Genomic DNA, 19,528 nt, shown 5'->3' on the forward strand with positions numbered 1-19,528 from the left:
ATAAGGACTTCCAGTGAAATCACCGCTATGACTTCATCACCTCCTGACTGATTCTGTTTCCAGGTGTAACTCTATCTACGTCAAACTCCCTCCCAGTCCCCACCCTGCCTCAGATGCGCATGCGCACCCAACGCTTGCCAGCCCTACCGTGACGTGACGAGTCACCACCAGGACGGACTTACGCCGTCTGCCCTTCGTCTGCCTACAGCGGCGGCCATCTTTGCTATTGGCAAAACCACCTTAACCACATCGAAACAAGCTCTTTATTATTTCCCACTTTTTAATTAATCACAGCCTGACCGACTTATATGAGAACGGCGTGCTGCTGCATGCATTTTAATGCAAATATTTTTCAAACATGTATTATAAATTTGACTCGTACGGAATTTCTATTTATTGGAGAACTCTCACTCTCATACAAGAACGCGATGCTGTTTGGAGAGCTGACATTTTTCTTCTTTCATAAAGTTTTTACAACGTAAGTGCAGAGCAGCCCTTACCCAAAATGGCCGCTGCGCGCTCAGGCGCTGGAGAGCGTGACTCATCTCTCAGTCACTGCCCGGAGAACGCGTGATGCGATGACGTCAGCACGCAGGGTCTGACGGGACGGGTCCGGTGTTGCTGTCGTCGCAGTGGAGGAAGGAGTAGGTCGGGTCACACAAGTGAGGGCGGCTCGGCAGTGCGGACACACCGGGGGGAGATGTCGGTGTTTGGGAAGCTGTTCGGCACCGGGGGTAAGGGCTCCAAAGGCCCGAGCCCCCAAGAGGCCATCCAGAAGCTGCGGGACACCGAGGAGATGCTCACCAAGAAACAAGAGTTCCTGGAGAAGAAGATCGAGCAGGAGCTCACCGCCGCCAGGAAACACGGCACCAAGAACAAGAGAGGTACTCTTCACCTGTTACCCATGGCAACTACAACACCTGGTTGTCATAGGCAACCTCCTTCCCTTAGCTGTTACCCATAGCAACCGAAGGAGCTGCGGCCACGCCTCCTGGATCACGTGACTGTAAAGAGTTTAAAGGGGCCCCAAGCTGACATGGTGGGGGAGGGAGGGCTAGACCCTCTGTTAGGTTTTATTGCTGAGGGGTTCATCCACACACACACATGTGCAAAGCCTGGATTGGAGGATTTCCTGTGCAGGTACGGCGGGGGTCACATCCACTTTATATCAGTGTCGCCTGTCCTCACTAAAATGTACACAACTTTTTAGGCCCCTTTCACACTTGTGCGACTTTTCCTGCGACTGCGGCGTCACAAGACAAGTCGTACCCCATGGATTCCAATGAGTAGCGTTCATATCCGTGCGACTGCAAAGTAGGCCCTCTACTACTCTGGTCTGACTTTGATTTACACAGGCAGTCCTGAAATCGCGGCAGCATCACGCGACTTTGAAGGCGCGGTTGTGTGAAAGGGGCTTTAGGCGGATTGGAGCGTCTTTGCCCCCAAGACAAGTTTCAAGCTGGGTTCACACTTACGTGACGGCAGACATCGCATGTGATTCGCATTGCTGTGCACATCCCATGCAATGTCTGCGTGACGCAAATTCGGCCTGAAATCGCATCAGATTCGCACCAGAGTGGCGCGGGGCTCTTTTCTTTGGGCCGCACTGCAATCGGATTGCATTGGGTGTTAAAACGCATGCGATCCGGATCCACAGTTCTCACTATGTTCTGAAAATTGATTTTAACCTCCATGGCGAAGCGCAGGATCTGGAGGAGGAGTTCTGTGCTCCTCTGCTGAGACAAGGTGGGGGTGCTGTGGATGTACAGAGAGGAACAGGATCTGTAGGAGGCGTTCTGACCTCTGCTGCCAACTGCTAAAGGGGGGGCAGAGGCAAACCGCTGTGCAGAAAAGCACAGGATCTGGAGGAGGCGTTCTGACCTCTGCTGAAGGGGGGGGGGGGCAGAGGCAAACCGCTGTGCAGAAAAGCACAGGATCTGGAGGAGGCATTCTGACCTCTGCTGAAGGGGGGGGGGGGGCAGAGGCAAACCGCTGTGCAGAAAAGCACAGGATCTGGAGGAGGCGTTCTGACCTCTGCTGAAGGGGGGGGGGGCAGAGGCAAACCGCTGTGCAGAAAAGCACAGGATCTGGAGGAGGAGGTTTGTCCTTTTCTCTGCTGCCAGCTGCTGAGACAAGGGGGGAGCCTCAGGAGAGGTGTGAGGGCCACAGATGGTCTGGAGGGCCAGATTCTGCCTGCAGGGCCTTGCGTTTGACACGTGGGGTAAAACAAAAATATTAGGAGATTGATTACACATGTAAGGCCTTATCTTTTTCCTCCTCCCCTCCGGTGTCACATTTGGCACCTTTTCATGGGGGAGCAGATACCTGTGTAATACAGGTATTTTCTCCCACCTCCGCTGTCTTCTGGGGGGGACACATGTCCCAGAAGACAGCAGAGACCAGTCAGGATGCGTGACTCGCGCGTGCGCAGTAGGGAACCAGGCTTCTATCTGTATTAAGAAAGGGAAATCCCAGAATTTTAGAGTTGTCCCCAGAACAAGAGGTGAGGGGAAATCCTCCAATGGGGACACCTGTCCTGATGACCACTCGCTGGTGCAAATCTTGTGCTTCCCATTGAAGAGGTAAGCTGAGGCCACAGAGGCTGTTGATTATAATGACAGGTGACCACAGCTATTCCTGGCTGTGCGCGTCCAGCAGCCATCACCACAGCAACCTGTCATTATAGTGAAGGGGGTTGGCGACCTCTGCCAGCCACTCGCAGCAGGAGACGGGAGGTCAGTGCTGCTGTCATTTACTCCACACCTCTGTGAATGTAAGCCAAGAGGGCGATTCCCTACATGTTAGAAGATATCCTCCAACTTCCTGTTGCATCTCTGGGACAGGAAATTGAGGGAATTTTTCCTCAATGCTGCACAGACTGCTAAATAAAAATTTTGCTTATACCTTTTTTTTTTTTTTTTTTTTTTTTTTTTTTACGAGTTGGAGATCTGGAACAAGTATATGGACTAAAAGTCAGAATGAGGTCGGATCACCTTATCTGCTCTCTTATTCTCCACTATATATAGTTCAGAGGCCATTTGATCTGCAGCGCAGCCAAGAAACTAGCATTTTCAGGACCAGTTTTGACCCTGACATTACTTCCTTGGTACAGAGTTCTGTGCTTTGCCCATGTGGGATAAAAGCAGACAGTTCATTTAACGTGGAACTAAACCCCCCTATCCCTTTGCAACCATGGAAGCTGCCATCTTGGCCTTTGATCTGCATTTGTCATGGTGCTGCACATGTGGACAGTAAGGATGAGCTCTGGCGTGTTCGCATAGAACACATGCAGAGCCCGCCAGGAAGTGTGCACGGCGCTGTGCTAATCACAGCCAGGGAGACATTGTCCCGATGCTCGGCTGCAGGGATCGTGAAATGTCTCCCTGGCTGTTATTAGCGCAGCGCCGTGCATACTTCCTGGCGGGCTCTGCACGTGTTCTATGCGAACACGCCAGAGCTCATCCTTAGTGGACAGTTATGACACCAGTCATTTGGCTTGACAATTTGGTTAAGTGCACAAGAAACTATGACCCTTATTTACGTCATGTCTGCAAGGTAACTGCTTGGGGAAATTGTTAAACCGATGGGTTTAGTTTAGCCTTAAAGGGGTTTTTCATAATAAGCATCCTTTACCTGCAGACATTCCTCTTTTCACTTCCTCATTGTTCGTTTTTGCTCAGAAGTTGCTCTATTTCTTCTCTGTTCTGTTCACTTCCTGCTTGTCTGATTGTTACTAACCACAGTGATGGGAGGCTTTACTGCGGTGGTCAGTAACGTGCTCACCCCCTCCTGGGAACTACATCTGTGCGGCAGGACGCTCTCTACGTGTTAGACTTCAAGGAAGTGCGAATTACTAGGCATGCCGCAATGCATACTGGGAAATGTAGTTCTTACATGAACGAGCGCCGCAAACCAGGAAGTGAATGAGAGAACAGAAACTAGAACACCGGAGGTGATATAGATGAAGGAATTTAATAGGTATTTACTTGTTTTTTAACAGAATCATTACACTATTCTGTCTGTCTACCTTGCAGACATTCATTTTAGGCAAAAAAAATTCCTTTACAACTCCTTTAAGCCGGGGTCACACTAGCTGCAGCTGCGACTTGCAGCAGGGGGTCCGGGGCTTCCCTGTTTTCAGGGGCAAATTGGGTCTGACCCTCTGCCTGAATTCACTCCTGACACAGAATCAAAGACACACAGGGCCCTTTATCAGTGTGGACCGCAGCCATCCCGGTGGTGTGAACCGACAACATTGAGAGCCGGTCACACTCTCCTGTCACGCGAGTTGGATGCAGAGAAACCAACATCCCCATTTGCGTAAGTGTGAACTCAGCCTCAAAGTGTATCTAAAGTCATTTTGTTTTTACTTTAGGTACAGTATAGAGGTGTTGGAAACTCTTGCCTATGTTTACTGTTGTCTTTGGCCCCATTGGGAGAATTCCTCTCACTTCCTGTCCTGGTGACAACATGCCACCAGGACAGGAAGTGAAGAGAGATTTTTAAGAGGCATGCAGACAACAAAAACACCTTGGAGTAGCGGACTGCTACAACCCCCAAAGGGCTCATACACACTGATGCATTTGGGCTAGGGATGCACAGATAACCCTTATTTTAGACCAAGTAAGAATACCGATACTTTTTCCCAATTACTCACCGATGCCTATTTTGCCCTTGGATGCATCCCTTGTTCACACCAGTACGGTTTTGAAATTGTACAATTTCAGTGTGATTTCTAAACCACAGATCAGTGCAGTTTGGGCCTCCAATTTGTTTGCGGCTTGTGCTTTTCATTTAACAGAAGTCGGTGCAAGTTGCAATGAAGTAGTGCTGGAATCTGTTTCAAAGTCGCTACGATTTGAACGCTTCCCTTGCCAGCAATGGGGTGCAAACTGTCAAATCGCATGACAAACCGCACTGGGGTGACCAGGGCTCAGTCTGTGGATATTTGTTCTTAGTATCGGAGCAGTTGTGTACTTGTGAAAATGCTAAATATCAGTGCAACACTAATTTGTGCACATGCCACCAGGATTTGGCATATTTCTGCACCCTGGAATCACAGGTGTTGGCACACTGCTATGACAGATGCCACGGCCAAGTGGTCTCACAGATGAGCCAACACTAAATGTGTCCACCCCGGCAGCTCATGTGTGCGGCCGGGCTCAGTGTGCGGCCACAGGTGTACAGCCATGTGCTCAGTGTGCGGCCACAGGTGTACAGCCATGTGCTCAGTGTGCGGCCACAGGTGTACAGCCATGTGCTCAGTGTGCGGCCACAGGTGTACAGCCGTGTGCTCGGTGTGCGGCCACAGGTGTACAGCCGTGTGCTCAGTGTGCGGCCACAGGTGTACAGCCGTGTGCTCGGTGTGCGGCCACAGGTGTACAGCCGTGTGCTCAGTGTGCGGCCACAGGTGTACAGCCGTGTGCTCAGTGTGCGGCCACAGGTGTACAGCCATGTGCTCAGTGTGCGGCCACAGGTGTACAGCCATGTGCTCAGTGTGCGGCCACAGGTGTACAGCCATGTGCTCAGTGTGCGGCCACAGGTGTACAGCCATGTGCTCAGTGTGCGGCCACAGGTGTACAGCCATGTGCTCAGTGTGCGGCCACAGGTGTACAGCCATGTGCTCAGTGTGCGGCCACAGGTGTACAGCCGTGGCGTATGGTGCCCTGTCATTGATCTGTACAGGCTGCTGCAGCTGTATGCCAAACACCTTTGACTCACGGGTGCAGAAATATGCAGAATTGTGGCGGTGTATGCCCCAATTGGGTTGCTTTACTAAAATGATGTAAAATCTGGTGCAGCTGTGCATGGTAGCAAATCAGCTTTTTAACTTCAGCTTCTTTAACCACTTCTAGACCGGCTCATGTCGATATACATCGGCACTTTGAAGAGGGATATCGTTATTATGGCAGCAGCTAGCTACCACAACCCCGGCATCCTCTTCTTAAGTGAGCGGTCCGGTTTCAGATAAAAGTGGTCTCTTGCACCGGATTCGCCACTAGATCACTTATCGGTGGCAGGAGAGGGGTCCTCCTCCCACCACACTCTGGTGCCCGCCGATCGGATCCTGCGTGACATGACGAGTGGGGGGGAAGATGGCCCCTACCAAGCTCCATACCATTGCAGGGTGGAAGCGACATCAAAACGTCGCTCTTGCCCATAGATCTTAAAGTGGAGTTCCACCCATTTTTTTATGTTTGTCTGTGCTGCATGCTCTAATCTCAGTGTTCAGAATGGACAATTTTTATTTAATTTGTTGCTTGTAAATACCTTTATTTTGTAGTCCTTCATTACTTCCTCCTCCTTATTTGCCTAGGCTATTTGCAAGGGTTTCTGGGATAGGCATCATGTTACCCAGTAGTCCTTGAAAACCTGACTGAAACCTATTACATTGCTTGTGCACTGAGCATGTGCAAAGCTGAAATCCAGGAAGTCATACAGTCTGGCTTCATGATGCCCACACTTAAGATGGCCACGGTCTATTTCTAGATTATAAACTATCTAAATGCTGTAACAACCTAACAAAACGGACCTTAGTTTACAGACTAACTTTACTAGAATACATTAAGCTTGTGTATTACAGGGGTATTTATATTTAAAAAGTGAAATTGTGGGTGGAACTCCCCTTTAAAGCGGAGGTTCACCCAAAAAAGAAGTATATAACATTACATTCAGTATACCTCAAACATGTACAGTATGCCGTTTTTTTTGGGGGGGGGGGGGTGTTCATACGGTATTGTCCGTATTTTTCCTTCCGGGTACTCGCTCCCGCGGGAGTGGGCGTTCCTGTGCAGTGCCGCAATGTCATCTGGGACTTCGCCCATATGATTGACGTGCCTGAGAAAAACTCCCCCCGGTGGATAAGACGTGTCACGACTTTGCGAAAGTAGCAGAACCGCGAGTCTGCTCTATACGGCGCCGTATTGAGCCGACTCGCGGTTCGGCTACTTTCGGAAAGTCGTGACGCGCCTTATCCGCCGGGGGGAGTTTTTCTTAGGCACGTCAATCATCTGGGCGAAGTCTTTTTTGCTTTATTTTTTTTCCTATTACAAGGGATGTTTACATGCCTTGTAATAGGAATAAAAGTGACCACATTTTTTTTTTTTTTTTTTTTTTTTTTAAGAGCAAATAAAAAGTTAGATAAAAAAATAATTTTAACGCGCCCTGTTCTGCTGAGCTTGTGCAGAAGCGCCCGCATATGAAAATGGTGCTCAACTCACACATGTGAGGTATCGCCACGATCTTTGGAACAATGATTTTTGCACTAGACCTCCTCTGTAACTAAAAACATGCAACCTGTAGAATTTTTTTACCTATTTACGGGTAAAAAAGTTTGTCGCCATTCCATGAGCGGGCGCAACTTGGAAGTGGGGACATGTTTGGTATCGATTTGCTCGGTGTAACATCATCTTTCACATTATACAAAAAAATTGACCAACTTTACTGTTCTTATGTTTGAATTCAAAAATGTATTTTTTTCCAAAAAACTTTTGCTTGTAAGACCACTGCGCCAATACAAAGTATTGCAACGACCGCCATTTTATTTTCTAGGGTATTCGGAAAAAACAATATATAATGTTTGGGGGTTCTAAGTAATTTTCTAGCAAATCCAAAGAAACCTGTTTTTAACTTGTAAACACCAAATCTCATAAAGAGGCTCAGTCTTTAAGTGGTTAAGCTTTGACAATAAATCCTGGAAGCTGATTAGTTTCTAAGCAGAGCTGCACCAGATTTTGCGCTCTCCAGTTTTAGTAAATGACCCCTTTGTGTCTGTGTGAATGAGCCCCTAAGTTTTGTTGCTGTCCCCTTTCCCATATTAGGTTTTTCTCTACTTCTTGTCTGAGCGTCCATCTTGTCATGAAAACAAAGTGTCTCTAAGGAGACCTCAGGCAGCAATATATATCCCTTCCTTTTTGTATTCAGAACTGAAAAAACAAGTTTTGCATGGAGTGTGACCTCGATGCCGCTCCATGCACAACAAAGCGTAGCTTCACTTTAAGTAGATTGGTGGTGGGGCGGGCAGGGCTCACCATTATAACTACTTAAAGGGACAGATTCAAGTGGAAAGAAGCCCACTTTTACATTGCGCCGAATTGGCATGCGATTTGCAGTGCCAAATCGGCGGCTTTTGCCAACACTGTATAATCACTTCCTAAATACTTTTTTTTAAAGCTTTTCTATACAGTCACATGACCACAAATCTCCGGCTAGACACTGCACTGTAGAGGGTCTGATGTTGGGGTTGAAACTCCTGAAGCTGCGATTCCATGAGATGGAGCTTTGTGGTCTCGTGACCACATAGAAGGGAAAAAGAGCGTCATATAGCGATGGGTTGTTTGGAAATTCTCATTCATTGCTGCTACTCATGCATGTCAGTACAACCATCAAGGAAATCTATGTGCAAGTCCTACAGCATTCCAACCAGATCTGCAACAGACTTTATACTGATAGCTGCCGATTACTATGTGTGTGGCAATGATAGTGGTGCAATCCAGTTTCAGCCTCTGTGTTGCAAGTAACACACAGGAGATATTTACTAAGTTATGCATAGTAACCAATCAACTTGTGGAGTAAGAGCCGGTACACACAGGGGCAAAACAACACTGTGCGCGACTTTGCGAGGCGACCTCAGTGCGACTTGAGCGTGAACCATAGCGCGACTTGGAGCAACTTGAAGTTGCCTCCAGGACAGGGCACTTTGCCAGTGGCCAATCAAAGAGTAATCTGCTCTGTGGGAGGGAGGGGTTTGCAGAGAAAACTATTTTTACTTCCTGGAAAGTTGCTTCAGTTAAGACGGTGATCCGACTTGGAGGCAACTTCCAATTAAATCAATGGGTGCAAGTCGCCTAGAAGTCGCCTAGAAGTAGTACAGGAACCTTTTCTGAAGTTGGAGCGACTTCAGTAGTGTACATTAAGACGGCTCCATTTACCTCAATGTAATGTCGCGCGACTTTAAGTCTGATCCCAAGTCGCCCCTGTGTGAACCGGCTCCTGGGGTGCTTTCACACAGGCGGTCTATTTGGCGGCCTCTGCTTTGCTCAGCGGGGGATCAATCCGCTAATCCTTGCTGAGCAGGTGGATGACAGGTCCCTCTCCGCGCACTGTGCTGAGATGGACCTGTCAGAGCCCCTCTCTGCTCTATGGGGAGATCGGATGAAAACGGATTTGCCTGTCTGTATTTCATTTGATCCCATCCGCCAGAGTGATGGAAAATGGGATCACCATATATCTGGTTTTGGCAGAGAAGATCAGATAGCGGGTGTCAGCGGACATGTCACCGCTGACATCCACCGCTCCATAGGGTTAAATGGAGAGTCCGATCAGGTCCGCCTGAAATAAGCTGACAGCTTAAAGCCAGTCGGGACTGCTGCAGCATGGAGGTGAGTATTGGGGATCGGCTGATTATAAGCAGCTGATATTCACTTTTTTTGAAGTTTCAGTATTGGGCGCAAACATACCCAATATTACCGATTTATTACTTCAAGGGGTTTTACCCCGGTAGCGTTCTTTAGAGCGGACGGTCGGCTTTATTGTAATAACCAATGTGGCTCAGAAGCTTCTTGGCTGTTATTATTACAAGCAGCGGGGGGGGGGGGGGGGCATTCCTCTGGTCACCCAAGCTCTTTTGTCCCACCGAGCAACCAGCCGTCGCGTCCACCGGCTGGCCGAAGACCCGAGCAAAGCCGTTGCTTTGTTCGGGTCTCGGATCTAGTAACCTGGAAGCCATGTCATGACATCTTAAAGGCGCCAGTTTCCAAAAAATAAAACGTATTAAAAAACGCAGATCTTTTGAATACTTTCGAGTGCAGAGGAGAGGTTTGGGGTCTTAGGCTGCATTCACACCTGAGCGTCGGTCGTTTTTTTTCGGCGTTTTGTAGTGCGTATTCATGCTTATTTGCGCGTTTGCATACAGCGTTGTCCGACGTTTTTGTACTTCGACGTTTTTTATTTTAGCCAATAGGAAAAATTATTATCTTTTCATCACTTGTTGCTATATTGGTAGATTTTTTTAATCTTCTGCCTGGGCGACAAGTTCGATTGATTAAATAGTCGCTTGAATCGAGTGTTTCCATTACTTTCTATGGGAAATGGAAACGCTCAAATACGCCCGAACTTGTTTGAGGTACAGGCGTTCGGCGTGGAGATGTGAACCATCTCCATAGAGAATAATGTTATTTTTCCCCTCTAGCGTCTTTGAGCGTCGCACTTCAGGCGACAAAACGCCTAGGTGTAAATGCAGCCCCCGATTCCTCCCTAAAGAGTACCTGTCACTGCCTAAATTATTTTTTTAAAATGTACAGAATATCGCCAGACAATATTGGCCTGAGAGGTGGCCGAAATATTGGCATCGTAAAATCGATATCGATCGATCACTAGTACAGATTTTTTTTTTTTTTTTTTGGTGAAGCCCAAACTTCTCCTATTGTGTTCACACTATCCCGCGTGGTAAAACGCAGCGTTTTACTACGCTAGCAGCTTCAGCACATCGGCCTGCTTATTTTTTTACTTTATTTGAACTATCACATAGTGACCATTCATATCTCCACAGAACGGTGTGTGATGTGTAGGGCCATTGAGTGCCCAGAGGATAGATGCTGACATGCTGCATTTTTCTGCACTGCACACACCACACTAGTGTTGTGAATCGGGCACATAGAAAACCATTGTTATCGGTGACCTAATGGTGACCTGCTTTTATCCAGGGCAGAAAGACACAAGTCACTGCACATTGTGTGAATGGTCTCTATAGTCTTAAAGCCAAAGTGCAAAATTCAGTTTAATCATCCCGGCTGTTGGGGTGTCCTAAGGCATTTGGTACCCCCCCCCCCCGTAACACAATACTAGAGCTCCTGATCACGATTCCCTGCACACTGTGCCCAATGCAATGTGTCCCCTGAGCATGGCACCAGGTGGCATTGTGAAGATGTAGTCCTGGCTGGGAGCGCACATCAGGGTGGCTACATGTGACCTGCAGGTAACAGACACCTTTATAGGTGGAAATGAAACACAATTTCAGAATCCTGTTTACACTTATCATTGAGAGTGAAAGTAAATCCCAACTTTTGAACTGGAGATGGGAAATCATAGATTGCATTAAGGTGACATTTTTTCCCCTTTACAACTCCTTTAAGGGGGAACGGACACCCCAGAAATATTCACCTCCATCTTCCAGCAATGGAGTGGTCACATCTCTCATTGGATGCTGTCATCTTCTCTGGCTACTTCCATGTGCCAGATTTTTGGCCTTTTGATTGGCTGGAGGGGAATGATGCCACCCCCCACATGTGCAGCACAGTATACATTCAGAAGGCTACGAGCAGGCAATTATTGTTACTAAATCCAGCATCCTGCATTCGCTATATCTGGTTTCCCACAGTACACAGAGCATGGAAATGCAATTATTTTAGTAAATATAAACTGCTAAGCGCTGCGTAAACTGTTGGCGTAATATAAATCCTGTATTATAATTATATTATTTTTAATAAATTCCATTTCTCAGCAGTAGAGGCAGCTCTAGGCTTTGTGAGGCCCATAATGGGTAAAAAATTCAAGCAAATAAAAATGGCTGCGGAAAATTGCACGGATCTAGCACACAGTGATTGAGCAGAGGAAAATTAGGCAGCCGCAAAGCCCCTGTGAATGCGAGGCCTTAGGCGGACGCCTAATTAAAGAGCCGCCTCTGTATAGCAGTCTTGTGGCTTCTGTCAGTGTCCAGCCAAGCGCTGGTCAAAGATTGTAGGAGGAGTTTTCTGACTGTCCTATGAGGGTGCATGATCCCTCACCCTCTGTCCAGACAGTGCTGATTGGCCCTGTGCTGATCACATGCACTTTCCCAAGGAAAAAAAAACCTCTCCAGCAATACACACCAAACTGAGTATGTGCAGCCTGACTCCATAGGCTCTGTTATCGGGAACTTATTAGGGGACAGTGGAAGAAGAGGAGGAACAGAGAAGACACGATCAAACAGCCTTTTTACACAACGCATAGGATTAACCCCTTAGGTTCCGCAGTGAGAAAAACAAGCATGCTTTATATTCAGACTGATTTTACTGTTGGGAGTTTAGTAACACTGTAAGTTTTGTTAGACGAGACATGGCAAGTAAATTTAGTTCCACTTTATTGGGAGAGGACTTTGCATCTTACTTGTCCCAATGCCTTCTAATTATATGCTTTATATATTTTCTTGTGTGTTTATGCAGCACTATCCTATTTTACGTTGAAGTTATATAACACAAGTTCATTCTGTTTAAGGAAATAAAAACCCTGGAAATACAAGTCCTATTCATCCCAATTACAAGTCCTATAGGAGTACAGAAATAGTATTTAGTCCTTAGGAAAATGTTATTAAACAAAAACATAAGAGATTGGACTTTTAGCAGAAGCTGGGAGTCGTAATGGAGGTAATTGGATAGAAACGGTTAACAACATAAATGGATTAGTGTTCCAGCAGCTGCAATAATGGTTCAGACCTTTACTGCTTTTCAGCTGACAGAGAAGTTCAATTAGAAATACAAAGGGCTTGTCTACTGTACTATATAACTGACAAAAGACCACATTGGATCTAAAATATTGGAGTGTTGGGGGTTACATAATACCAATGCAATGAGAGTTCAACGATTTATTGGTTACTGCAGATTGCTTTTTAAAATAAGGTTGGTCAAAAAATATCCAGCCTGGAGTTATGCTGAGCAGCGGTCCCCAACCCCCGGACTGCGGACCAGTGCCGGTCCCTGCCCTGCTAGGGCCACACAAGCCGCACTGAATGAGGTGAGCAGAGACCAGAGCATCATTGCTCACATCACCGCTGTTCAGGGTTGCCAACCTACCAGATTGAAATTTACTGGCACAGCCACGTTTTTACTGGCATTTCACAAAAGCTACTAAATTACATTTTTAGGTGCAAAATTCAGAATTTAGGCTACAAACAAGTATGCTAGGCAAATAGAAAAGTGATTTAAGGTAGATATTAAGGTAAAAAATAATTTTTGTTATTTTTGATATAAGGGCAAATTATTTAGTCACATCACCCCCTGCCTCCATACCCCTCTGCCACCAACACCCCCTGCCTCCATACCCCCCTGCCTCCATACCCCCCTGCCACCAACACCCCCCTGCCACCAACACCCCCTGCCACCAACACCCCCTGCCACCAACACCCCCTGCCACCAACACCCCCTGCCACCAACACCCCCTGCCACCAACACCCCCTGCCACCAACACCCCCTGCCACCAACACCCCCTGCCACCAACACCCCCTGCCACCAACACCCCCCTGCCACCAACACCCCCCTGCCACCAACACCCCCCTGCCACCAACACCCCCCTGCCACCAACACCCCCCTGCCACCAACACCCCCCTGCCACCAACACCCCCCTGCCACCAACACCCCCCTGCCACCAACACCCCCCTGCCACCAACACCCCCCTGCCACCAACCCCCCCCTGCCACCAACACCCCCCTGCCACCAACACCCCCCTGCCACCAACACCCCCCTGCCACCAACACCCCCCTGCCACCAACACCCCCCTGCCACCAACACCCCCCTGCCACCAACACCCCCCTGCCACCAACACCCCCCTGCCACCAACACCCCCCTGCCACCAACACCCCCTGCCACCAACACCCCCCTGCCTCCATACCCCCCTGCCTCCATACCCCTCTGCCACCAACACCCCCCTGCCTCCATACCCCTCTGCCACCAACACCCCCCTGCCTCCATACCCCTCTGCCACCAACACCCCTCTGCCTCCATACCCCTCTGCCACCAACACCCCCCTGCCTCCATACCCCTCTGCCACCAACACCCCCCTGCCTCCATACCCCTCTGCCACCAACACCCCCTGCCTCCAATTTCCCCCTGCCTCCAAACTCCATGTGCAGTTCCAAGCCGAACCGATCTCGGCTATTTACTGGCACATTCCCGCAACCGTGGACATTTACGAACTAGGGGAAAAAAAGCCTCCGCCTCCCATGAGTCTCAGATCTTTTAGGAGTGGAAACGTGTAATCAGCTGCGCGTGGTTCCCGCTCTGTACAGATTCCTTGTGTGGCTGTAACACTGAGAGGCTTTACTATTATTAAGTTCTTTCATTACATTTTTTAGGTGCAAAATTCAGAATTTAGGCTACAAACAAGTATGCTAGGCAAATAGCAAAGTGATTTAAGGTAGATATTAAGGTAAAAAATAATTTTTGTTATTTTTGATATAAGGGCAAATTATTTAGTCACATCACCCCCTGCCTCCATACCCCTCTGCCACCAACACCCCCTGCCTCCATACCCCCCTGCCTCCAACACCCCCCTGCCACCAACACCCCCCTGCCACCAACACCCCCCTGCCACCAACACCCCCCTGCCACCAACACCCCCCTGCCACCAACACCCCCCTGCCACCAACACCCCCCTGCCACCAACACCCCCCTGCCACCAACACCCCCCTGCCACCAACACCCCCCTGCCACCAACCCCCCCCTGCCACCAACACCCCCCTGCCACCAACCCCCCCCTGCCACCAACACCCCCCTGCCACCAACACCCCCCTGCCACCAACACCCCCCTGCCACCAACACCCCCCTGCCACCAACACCCCCCTGCCACCAACACCCCCCTGCCACCAACACCCCCCTGCCACCAACACCCCCCTGCCACCAACACCCCCCTGCCACCAACACCCCCCTGCCACCAACACCCCCCTGCCACCAACACCCCCCTGCCACCAACACCCCCCTGCCACCAACACCCCCCTGCCACCAACACCCCCCTCCCACCAACACCCCCCTGCCACCAACACCCCCCTGCCACCAACACCCCCCTGCCACCAACACCCCCCTGCCACCAACACCCCCCTGCCACCAACACCCCCCTGCCACCAACACCCCCCTGCCACCAACACCCCCCTGCCACCAACACCCCCCTGCCACCAACACCCCCCTGCCACCAACACCCCCCTGCCACCAACACCCCCCTGCCACCAACACCCCCCTGCCACCAACACCCCCCTGCCACCAACACCCCCCTGCCACCAACACCCCCCTGCCACCAACACCCCCCTGCCACCAACACCCCCCTGCCACCAACACCCCCCTGCCACCAACACCCCCCTGCCACCAACACCCCCCTGCCACCAACACCCCCCTGCCACCAACACCCCCCTGCCACCAACACCCCCCTGCCACCAACACCCCCCTGCCACCAACACCCCCCTGCCACCAACACCCCCCTGCCACCAACACCCCCCCTGCCACCAACACCCCCCTGCCACCAACACCCCCCTGCCACCAACACCCCCCTGCCACCAACACCCCCCTGCCACCAACACCCCCCTGCCACCAACACCCCCCTGCCACCAACACCCCCCTGCCACCAACACCCCCCTGCCACCAACACCCCCCTGCCACCAACACCCCCCTGCCACCAACACCCCCCTGCCACCAACACCCCCCTGCCACCAACACCCCCCTGCCACCAACACCCCCCTGCCACCAACACCCCCCTGCCACCAACACCCCCCTGCCACCAACACCCCCCTGCCACCAACACCCCCCTGCCACCAACACCCCCCTGCCACCAACACCCCCCTGCCACCAACACCCCCCTGCCACCAACACCCCCCTGCCACCAACACCCCCCTGCCACCAACACCCCCCTGCCACCAACACCCCCCTGCCACCAACACCCCCCTGCCACCAACACCCCCCTGCCACCAACACCCCCCTGCCACCAACACCCCCCTGCCACCAACACCCCCCTGCCACCAACACCCCCCTGCCACCAACACCCCCCTGCCACCAACACCCCCCTGCCACCAACACCCCCCTGCCACCAACACCCCCTGCCACCAACACCCCCCTGCCACCAACACCCCCCTGCCACCAACACCCCCCTGCCACCAACACCCCCCTGCCACCAACACCCCCCTGCCACCAACACCCCCCTGCCACCAACACCCCCCTGCCACCAACACCCCCCTGCCACCAACACCCCCCTGCCACCAACACCCCCCTGCCACCAACACCCCCCTGCCACCAACACCCCCCTGCCACCAACACCCCCCTGCCACCAACACCCCCCTGCCACCAACACCCCCCTGCCACCAACACCCCCCTGCCACCAACACCCCCCTGCCACCAACACCCCCCTGCCACCAACACCCCCCTGCCACCAACACCCCCCTGCCTCCATACCCCTCTGCCACCAACACCCCCCTGCCTCCAATTTCCCCCTGCCTCCAAACTCCATGTGCAGTTCCAAGCCGAACCGATCTCGGCTATTTACTGGCACATTCCCGCAACCGTGGACATTTACGAACTAGGGGAAAAAATACCTTACATGTGTGGTTTGAACACCGTTTACATATGCGGGCGCTGCTCGCGTATGTGTTCGCTTCTACGCGCAAGCTCGTCGGGACGGGATGCGTTTTCTGGCTCTTAACTTTTTTAGCTGGCTCCTAGATTCCAAGCAAATTTGTCAAACCCAGGTGTAATACATGTCTAGATGACGTCGCCTACGGCTGCAGTTTGTGTGGCACGCTTGTTTGTGAGTATACAATTGTTTTTTAGTATTAAATAAAAGTTGTATGGTGCTGATGGACTAGGCGATTGCACCCTCCTGTGTGTGGTTTTGTAGGTTTACCACTACTTCTATACACAGCCGATCCTTTGTACTAGGTGCTCCTCGGTGCACATCTAAGAGTTGATCGTCCGTTGAGTGATTCATTTATCGTGATTGCAGAGGTCCTAGAGGCCTAGGACCAGAATAAGGACCGCATACACCAGTGGTTCTCAACCGCAGTGCTCAATTACCCCCAACGGGCCATGTTTTGGGATCTTCCCTGAGATTAAATGCCATGTTATTGATATTGTTTTAAAGCGCAACTCCACTTTTTTTGAGAGAAAAAAACTTTCCCCTCTGGGTGATCTCTGTACATTGCAAGTATAACAAACTTTGTTGCAGAGTCCTATCTTTTTTTGTTCTGAAGAAAATCCCTGTGTGTTTATCTCTGCCTCTGTCCTGAGTGGGTCTAATGGGAGTGGTTTCATAATTGACTATCAGGTGTGCAGCTGCAGAGCACTAATGAGGAAATCTGCTGGGCCTGCATCCCTTTAGATGTGCTCCTATTGAAAGTATCTCTCCAAAAATGATATTTTTGTTGCAAGGGATATCTGATTCATATCTTAGGCAGATTTCTGGGAAATTGGTGAGTCAATCACACAAGCAGGAAATGTTTCTGGGGAGTGGTCAGTACACACTGTGTACAGAACAACTCCAGGTAGCCATATTGCTTTCTCAGGACATTACAGAGCTGCAGTTTTAAATGGAAAGGTAATTTTTAATAACATTCAATTACAACAGGGCTTCACAAATTTTCTTGGAATCTAGGAGCCAGCTAAAAAAGTTAGGAGCCAGGAATGCGCCCCGTCCCGCTGAGCACGCGCGGAACGCATACGTGAGTAGCGCCCGCATATGAAAGCGGTGTTTCACACATGTGAGGTTTCGCCCCGATTGGTAGAGCGATAATTCTAGCCCTAGACCTCCTCTGTAATTTAAAACATACAACCTGTAGAATTATTTTAAACGCTGCCTATGGAGATTTTAAAGGGTAAAAGCTTGTGGCCATTCCACAAGCGGACGCAATTTTGAAGCGTCACATGTTGGGTATCAATTTACTCGGCGTAACATTATCTTTCACAATATAACAAAATATTTGGGCTAACTTTACTGGTGTCTTATTTTTTCCCAAAAAAGTGCGCTTGTAAGACCGCTGCGCAAATACGGTGTGACAAAGTATTGCAACGACCGCCATTTTATTCTCTAGGGCAGGGATATGCAATTAGTGGACCTCCAGCTGTTGCAGAACTACAAGTCCCATGAGGCTAAGCAAGACTGACATCCACAAGCATGACAGTGGCATGATGGGACTTGTAGTTTTGCAACAGCTGGAGGTCCGCTAATTGCATATCCCTGCTCTAGGGTGTTAGAAATAAAAATATATATATATAATGTTTGGGGGTTCCAATTAGAGGGAAGGAGATGGCAGTGAAAACAGACAGGGGAAGCTCCATTAGCATTGCTGGTTGTTTTGTCATACCAACGGCCACCACAAGATGGCACAGATCACAGAAGGAAGCCTAGGCCTGCAGAAAGCCGTGGCCTCAATTACCGGCCGGAGTGGCCCGATGCTATCGCGTGGCGGGTGAGGTGGGGGCGCACGGAGACGCAGGATACCCCAGCTGTGCCGTGCCAGGTCGCTAATTCTAGTGGCAATTGTGACCTGGCGCCCGGGGATTGTCGAACCCTGAATTACCATAGGATTAGTGTCACAATTCTATGCACTATATTTTCTTTGCTATTTTTTTTCCCCCCATGAAAGTGGAGTTACCCTTAAAAGAAGCTGTGCAAAATAAAGGAAAACCTGGCCCGTTGGGGGTACTTGAGGACTGAGGTTGAGAACCACTGGCATACACTATACTTTGACTGCGGATCTGTTTTCTTGAAGGAAACACGTTTCACTTTATATGCTTTAGGACCAATTCCCACCCTTATTGGTCCAGAGCCATCACACATTGGTGCCTAAACAGAGAAGCCAATGGAAGATGGGTATGTGCAGCTCGGAAAGGCACGATCAGACTGAGAAATTCACACAGCTTTATTCTACTCACTTTGTAGTAACCAGCATGCTGTAGTAGCTATTACATGATCACTGTGAGTAGGAGGGGGCTGACTGTCACCAGGGCGGTTGCTAGGTGTGTAGCAGCTCATCAGAGTACAAAGTGACAAAGAACTGTACACATCTATCATGGCGTTTTACGAGCCTTTCATGTCGCTGTACTGTTTTTTTCCCTAAAGCTTTGAGTGTGACAAGTGGAAACATGCCGCAGCTTACTGAGCATGCCCAGCTTTGTAAGAAACTTTGGTATTCTCTCCAGGCGTCTAGGAACTAGTCATTACTTTCAGGCTGCATTCTGCACAATGCATCCCTGGAGTTTGTTTCCTTTTTAGGGATCTGATAGAATCGGCTTGTTTTGGCGTTGCTGAGAGATTTCTGAATTCCTCGCTGAATGCCAGGCAGGACTTCTATAGAAACGGCCACAAGGAGGAATCTATTACTGCAGTGGACAGAGAGGAAACCTACCGATAATAACAGAAAAAAATTGCGCTTATCACAAAATGGTTGTCAATGGCAATCAAATAACATATCACCTAGACACAGATAGAAACAGGGAGGCAGCAGCTCTTGTGCAGATGCACTAAAGAGATGTAGGGAAAAGAAAGGGGGGGTTAGAACTGCGCCATAGCACCCGGACTCAGTGTGATCAAATCGTCCACAAATATGATATTGGTCCTCTACAGGAACTTTGTTGATGAAGGAAAGTCTATAGTACTTCCAGCTTAGGAATAAGTCTGCTATGAATGGAATATTTCAATCACCAGCGTGATTCCACAGCACACTTAAAGCGGATGTGCCACGGGAAAAATATATTAAAAGCCAGCAGCTACAAATACTGCAGCTGCTGACTTTTAATATAAG

General features: G+C 49.8%; 1 protein-coding gene across 1 annotated transcript in view; it reads left to right on the forward strand.

The window, feature by feature from the left end:
* Positions 1-569: 569 nt before the first annotated feature.
* Positions 570-19,528, forward strand: part of CHMP4B (charged multivesicular body protein 4B) — a 38,367-nt gene continuing 19,408 nt past the window's right edge. Inside the window, exon 1 of the mRNA XM_040330349.1 lies at positions 570-884. Within this exon, the coding sequence (XP_040186283.1) occupies positions 701-884 (184 nt within the window). The 5' untranslated portion in view covers positions 570-700. The remainder of the gene's footprint in view (positions 885-19,528) is intronic.

This window comes from Rana temporaria, chromosome 12 (assembly GCF_905171775.1).
Source record: "Rana temporaria chromosome 12, aRanTem1.1, whole genome shotgun sequence".
NCBI classification, from domain to species: Eukaryota; Metazoa; Chordata; class Amphibia; order Anura; family Ranidae; genus Rana; species Rana temporaria.